Source organism: Silene latifolia, chromosome 10, assembly GCF_048544455.1.
Source record: "Silene latifolia isolate original U9 population chromosome 10, ASM4854445v1, whole genome shotgun sequence".
Taxonomy (NCBI): Eukaryota; Viridiplantae; Streptophyta; class Magnoliopsida; order Caryophyllales; family Caryophyllaceae; genus Silene; species Silene latifolia.
The window spans coordinates 33,506,558-33,513,990 of NC_133535.1; the positions used below are offsets into that span (position 1 = coordinate 33,506,558).

The window sequence follows — 7,433 nt, forward strand, 5'->3', positions numbered from 1 at the left end:
AAACAAATAAACGAAATTCAGGAAAGCAATTAAGCTAAATTATCAACAAATTAGATAATAACCCAAAAAATCCTATATCTATAAGCGTTGCTAAGAAACATATATACCTGATTGATAAACACGATGAGGGAGAGAAGACGGTGACAACAGTGACGGAGATGAAGATAAAGAGACGATCAGGGAGGAATGGAGGATGATATAGTAGCAGTATTAGCTTGTGTTTGTGTTTTGTAGCGTATAGCAGAATAAAGCAATCTGTTGTTCTTAAGATTTTCATAACATTAATAACAAAGGTTATTGAGTCTACAACCGTTGTTAAAAAGTATTAACAACGGGTTCTAATATAACCGTTGTGATTACTTTTCACTAATTTTGCACCAAATTATTAACAACGGTTAAAATGTATTACAGATTCAACCGTTGTTATTAGTTTTTATATTAACAACGGTTTTTCAAGTATGACCCGTTGTTAAAACCAATAACAACGGTTAACAACACAGAACCGTTGTAATTAAGTTTGGTAAAATTCGCGCCATCCATTCTACAACGTCTTTTGATGATTTTCGTGAATAAGCGTTGTTAAAGGGTCGTTGTAGTTGCCTGTATTTGTAGTAGTGAATGTGCCTAAGCATTCATTCAATGGCTGGTTAGTTATGCAGAGAGAATTGCAGACCAGCGAGAAACTAATGCATCTGGGTATTTGTACTAATGATAGTTGTGTCTTATGTGAGCAAGATGTGGAGACTCATTCTCATCTGTTTGGGTTTTGCACATATAGCTCCCAGATTATTAGTGGTATTGAGCAGTGGATACATTTGAATCTTCAAGGAAATCATGCTGGTTACTCAAAGTTGCAGAAGTCTGTGTGCAGTATGGCCTGTATGGCCTGCTGGTACTACATTTGGCAGGAAAGGAACTCTTCTAGGTTGAAGCTTGTTCTTACTTCACCTGATAAGATGATACATGAGCTGAAGAAGATCATTAGGACTCGTATTCTGCAGAAGATTGATTCTAGAGTGCCTAATAGAATAGAGAATGGCTCCTACAGTTTGATGTGCATCTGTAAACTTTTTTATGGTTTATAATTCAACTGTAGTAGCAACATTGTAGCTCATTGCCTAATGATTTGTTGAAGTTTAATAAAAGCTTACATTATACCAAAAAAAAGAACCCTCTATATTACTCACCCACAAGTCGAGGTCAAAAAATACGACAATTAAAATACAATCCCAACAATCTTACAAAATAAATAAGTAAAATACGTAAAACTTGTTTCAATGTCCACCTTTTTCTCAATATTACGACACCACTGCCAATTACCCATAAACATGATGATATCAACATATAAAGTCAATCCTTTATATTCCATGATAATAAGTACCCATGTAATCATCTTCGTTTAATGTAACGAATAACCCATACATTCTCACATATCTTTGACAGTGAATTTCTTTTATAGCTACAACCATCCTAGCTTAGTACCGTCCTATTAGCCTCACAATCATAATTTAACGTTGCTTTAATCGTATAATCAAACTCATTCGTATCCCATTTCACCAATAATAAAATTAGCTTATACAAGATATTAACTATAAGTATAAAGTAACAATTCATTGTAATCCAATCCAAATAAAATATCAGTACACATAAAGTAGTAATAAATTTATACCAGTTAGCACGTTATTCACACAACCTCGGACAATAATAATAATATTAGGATTGATAGAATCGTGTTACCTTTATCTATAAGAAAAGATAGTAGATGAATGGAGCGAAATAGCGCAAGCAATACACTGACATAGAGAGGTAAAACTAACTACTAACTGCTAGGACCGCTTTCTCCCTCTAACGTTTCTCTCTAACTTTTTCCTTCCTCCCTAAGGAATTTGAGCTACTACCACTGCCTTCCCCCTACCATCCTATCTTCCACCCACGGCGCCGCCAAAGATCTGGCTATCCTACAGCCGATCTTTGGCGGTTCCGTTGCTCGATCAAGGTTTCCCCCGTCTAATTTGCCATTCCTCCCTCCATTTTCGTTCAAATCAGATTTGCCCCACCGTCATCCCTAGCACCGCCGTCGGGTTCCGTTGTCTCCTCTTGTCGAGCCCGGTGATTTATGTTGGTATGTACTTGTTTCGCCGTCTTTTGAAGCTAATTTGCTCATAATTTCACGTGTAAACCTGGTTTGTGAGTCTTTTCTGATTATAAGTGTTCCTGTACGCACCCCCTTGTGATGAGATCGAATACGCATCTTTTTTAAATTAATAGTTTGAAGATTTTTCTACTTGGTTCCTCATGTTTGTCTTTCTCTCTTTTCGTGTGAATCTCCCTTTATTTGGGTTTTTTTTAAGGGAATCAAAGGGTTGTTAGTCTGGGATAATCTTGGGGACTTGTTGAAGTTTTGGTCTAGTTGCTCTCTTATTTCAGTTGTTATGTATGCTTGAGGTTGGTTATTTATGGGGGTTCTCTGTTCTTTTTCTTTTCGTAGTCGAGCGTTTCCGTTGGTGGATGACCTGGTTTGGTAATGGTGGTGATTGGCTGGTTGTGGTGGTTCCTTCTCCGTCTAGATTATCATACAAACTAAGTCTTTGATTCACTTTCCTTTTTCAACTTTTGTTGACTGCTACTATTTTCCCTCTTTCAATGGATTATCAAACTTTTCTTTGCAATCTTAGGGAGTTGTTTATCTTTGAGGACAATGCTGTGGATGATGAGGAATTACTTATCTGGATTATGAGTATGGGGGAGCCATATGTTTTCACTATTCAGTCGATGAAAGATAGAGGAAATTCTCTTTTCAAAAAAGGAAACGTATCCCTAGCAGGTAGCCTTTACAAACAAGCCCTAATTTTCCTATGTTTCGTTGGTTTTTTACCTCCTCATGATCAACATGCTACCTTTTCTTTAGCCCTATCCCTTATTCTAAATTTAGCAGCTTGTGAATTAAAACTTTCTCATTACGAGCTCGCTAGCCGCTACTGCAAATTTATTTTACATTTTGATCCTTGCAATGTCAAGGCCTTATATCGTAGAGGTTTAGCTTATAAGCAACATAATCTTCTCAAAGATGCTCTAGTTGACTTTGAACATGTGTTACATCTTGATCCGAACAATTCGGAAGCTAGTCGTGAGATTCTCGCTGTGGTTAACAGACTTGTAGTGAACCCTAATGGAAAACGGGTAGCCTTTCCTTTCGACCCGTTGAGCTCTTTGAATAGAGGCAAGAAACCACTTCTTACTGCTGATGTTGCTGACAAGCCTGTTGTAACTTGTAGCTGCTCTGGTTGTACTAAACCTATGAACATCGAAATAAATTCTGGTCCTGCGTCCATGGTTCTTGATACCACCTGTGAGGCTAACACGCCTCTAGTTGTTGAAGGTAATAACTCTACCGTCGAAGGTAATAGCTCTACCTCTTCCTTCTTCTATGATAAACCGGCGAAATACTCGTTCACCAATAAAAAGAATGCTAGAAAAAAATTGTAATTTCGCCCCAAGGTTATGATGATTTGTTGAATTGGTTGGAAAAGATCTCTCTTTCTTCCATGTAGGTTCGTTGTCTTACATGAGGGTTCGACCCCTCACCCCTAAAAACTCTATCCAGACGGGAACTCCCCATGAAAAGAAGCGGGTATTATCGGAATCCACTCAAGTTAGCAAGATATCTACGGTTCAGTTCCAGTTTGTTGCTGTTAGGGACAACAAGAACAAGATTTGTGGACGTCGGGCAGATTGTTCTCACCGTCGAAGTCGTGTAACCCACGATAGTATTTATATGAAGAAAAGATCTTCGGTTTCTGTCGATTTTCTCTTTCTCTTTGCAGCTACACCAAGGACGTTACAGCGGTGAAGAGGCCTAAAAGGAAGGAAACAGACCTATTCCAATTTGATGAATTTTATCATCCTCCGTATAAGAAGTATCGTCTTACTTTTTCCGTTTCACACTCGTATAACATTAGTTCGGTTATTAGTTGGTTTCCTAGTACTCTAAAGAACTTCGGTATCCCGGAGTTTGTACTGTAATTGACTTTCTTTTATTTTAATATCAGTTTATCGTTGTCAAAAAAAAAAAAACAGAAAGAGGTAAATAGAGTAGCCAAGCTATTGTTTAGGATTTAATGATGATTAGGAAAGCTTTGTCATATGCAAATTGAAAACTCTATTCTGCCGCACCAAGAAATAAAGGTGAGAAGGTTGACTACCTTTATAAAGGTTTTATACAAATAGGTTTTTGATTACGGGCCAAAGAATTGGAATAGAATAGAATTGGGACAAATGTAACAAGTAACATATTATTTTACGGTATATCATAAGTATAAAAATATACCAATGAAATAAATATAAGAATTTTAAATTTTAAAATATTTGGAATATTTGGAATATTACAATCTTCCGTCCTTACAAGGAACTTCGTCCCCGAAGTTCGGATTTTAAGAAAACTGAAACCTTTTTTAAAATTTCAGAGTATTATAATCTACTCTCCTTAAAAATAAAGTTCGTCCCCAAACTTAGATAAGAATTTCAAGGTAAATAACTACTCGTTTTTTTAAAGCTTAAATTGTTAGAACAGTCGGTGCTAAGATGTGACGATCTCAACACCTAACCAAGAAAGAACCCGCTCTGAGACCAATTGTAAGACCCCTGATTTTTGGCTAAATTAAAACTAACTTTTACATATAAAACATGCCGAAATACAGAGATATTATAATTAATATACAAAGTCTCTTATTACAAATATTTTAAAAAATAAAATATACAACATGAAAAAAAACTTTTACAAAGTCTTTAAATAAAATCGTGTCTTGAAATAAAATCCTTTTTAAACAGCAGCGGAAGACCTAAAAGCAAAACCAGAAGACAGAAAGGAACTACCCCCATGACGAGTAGCCCCGAAGGGAGAAAACATGTCATCCGGAAAGCTAAGTAACAGATAATACCTCAATATAAGCAGCTTAATTTTTTGTCCATGGCGTGGAAACACAGACACGTAAAAATAATAATAAACACATAGAATAATAAAAACACTCTCCATAAACTAATCTGAATCTCAAACCAACTCAATTCTAATTCCATAATATATTACACACTCTCATCTCAATAAGCAACTAAGCCTCAACTCATTACTATGTTTCACCCATTACTCCATCTCATAATATAATACTACACAGTAACCAGATATCGTATTCTTATCGTCGTACCTAAGCCAAGACAAGGAGTGAGTGAATTGGCGGATAAGACCGCGAAGCAATATCTCCATCTCAATATCGATTTCAAACTCAAATAACTCAATAACCATGGTCACTCTGAACCGTAAACATAACTCGGCTCAAAGGCCCCATAACTCATAACTCAATACCAATAACTAAATTTCCATCTCAATTTCAATATCGATATAGCGCCCAATAAAGTCCTTATGTCATGAGATAATAAATGACAAGTTTGGTTACGCGTCCAAGGTCATTACCTAACGCCTAAAACTGAGTTTAATTGATGGAAAATAAAGTTTAGGGATATACTTAGTAATAATGACAACAATTAGGGGTACCGTGTATGTTTTAAAAAGTGTAGAATACCATATAGAAAGTCGAAAAATTTAGAAATACCATTTAGAATATCCCTAAGTGAAATACGTAAAACTTGTTTCAATGTCCACCTTTTCTCAATATATTACGACACCACTGCCAATTACCGACAAACATGATGATATCAACATATAAAGTCAATCCTTTATATGCCATGATAATAAGTACCCATGTAATCCTTTATATGCCATGATAATAAGTCAATCCTTCATACACTCTCACATATCTTTGACAGTGAATTTCTTTTATAGCTACAACCATCCCAGCTTAGTACCGTCCTATTAGCCCATATTCTTTTGAACTGAAACGGATCTGATTTGAACTAAACTGAATTTATAGGATCTGAACTAAACTGAACTGAGCTTATAGGATCTGAACTGAACTTATAGGATCTGAATTTAACTGAACTTATAGACTCTGAACTGAACTGAACTTATTGGATCTGAACTGAACTTATAGGAACTGAACTGAACTGAAATTATGGGATGTGAACTGAACTGCACTTATAGGATCTGAACTGAACTTACACGACCAGAATTTAAATTAACTTAAATAAATTTAACTTAAATATCATCATTATTATTATTGTTGTTGTTGTTATTGTTGTTGTTGTTGTTGTTGTTGTTGTTATTGTTATTCATGTTATATTATTATTATTATTATTATAGGATCTGAACTTAACTTATAGGATCTGAACTGAACTGAACTTATAAAATCTGAACTGAAATGAACTTATAGGATCTGAACTGAACTGAACTTATAGGATCTAAACTAAACTGAACTTATAGGATCTGATCTGAACTGAATTGAACTTATAGGATCTGAAGTGAACTTAAATTAAGTGACTTTAAGGCCATGTTCTTTTGGACTGAAATTGTCTGAACTGAACTGAATTGAACTGAACTTAATAGAGCTGAACTGAACTTAATGGAGCTGAATTGAACCGAACTGAAATAATAATAAAAAGATTATATTAATAATAATAATTGAAGAGTTATGAACGATAAACACTTAAGAGGGGGATGGGGTGAATTAGATGTACCTTTTAAAAATTTTATCCTTAACTTAGTTAATTGATTAACTTAAGTAAAGAATATTGAAGTACAAGACTTGAGACACTTAATTGAATGTAAGTTCACAAGAAGGGACAACAGTTTTATGTCACAGTATAGGTGACTGTGACACAGAACTTAACTAGGTACAAGCGAGAAATAGCAAAGTGAAAGAACGTAAAAGTAAATGAACAAACAAACGACATTTTAAAAATTGGTTCAGCATCTACTCCGAGGCCTACGTCCAACCGTTATTTTATTGCTTGTTTATAAATTTACTCAAACTTACTAAACCCCTTACAATGAAAATAACTCGCCAACCTACTCCGGTTGCACTCAAACTTAAAGCTACTCCGCTTCAAGAGTTTATGGGTTCTATCTCAAAGTGTTACAGAATCTTGAATCTCAAGAGTTCACTAAATGAACATGGAGATCACAATTAAGATCTAACACGAGAATCATGGAACAAACTCATTATGTCACAAAGATGTCTGAACTGATACTTAGAGGTTTTACAACTTTTTCGAAAACAATTGAAGACTTTAAAATCTGAAAAACGTTTTGCAAACACTTGAAGAACAAAGCTTTAAATGCACAAATGATTTTCAAAGTTTTACAATAAATGCTTTGGAAAGACTTGAGAAATAAATGAGACTAATACACTCTATTTATAGTGGATTTAATCTAAAGTAAGTACAACTTAGGAAAATTAAATCCAATAGGCTTGGGGCTTAAGAAATCAGAAAACTTAAGCTAATACACTCAACATGTGACCTTTTACCAAAATGGCAAAAAACTT

At 35.0% G+C, this 7,433-nt stretch overlaps 2 protein-coding genes across 3 annotated transcripts; both read left to right on the forward strand.

Annotated features, from left to right (window-relative positions):
• Window positions 1-653: 653 nt before the first annotated feature.
• Window positions 654-1,085, forward strand: LOC141607402 (uncharacterized). The gene has a single exon (XM_074426754.1). The coding sequence runs from the start codon at window positions 654-656 to the stop codon at window positions 1,083-1,085; it is 432 nt and encodes a 143-aa protein (XP_074282855.1).
• Window positions 1,086-1,765: 680 nt separating this feature from the next.
• LOC141605466 (uncharacterized) lies at window positions 1,766-4,239 on the forward strand. Of its 2 annotated transcripts, none has more exons than XM_074424248.1 (3): window positions 1,766-2,122; window positions 2,489-3,379; window positions 3,552-4,239. In XM_074424248.1, exons 2-3 carry the CDS (start codon window positions 2,644-2,646, stop codon window positions 3,848-3,850), a joined length of 1,035 nt encoding a protein of 344 aa, XP_074280349.1. In that variant the 5' UTR covers window positions 1,766-2,122; window positions 2,489-2,643; the 3' UTR covers window positions 3,851-4,239. The 2 variants fall into 2 exon arrangements, with proteins under 2 accessions (XP_074280349.1, XP_074280350.1); XM_074424249.1 differs by having other exon boundaries at window positions 1,767-2,122; window positions 2,676-3,379; window positions 3,552-4,237.
• Window positions 4,240-7,433: the final 3,194 nt, after the last annotated feature.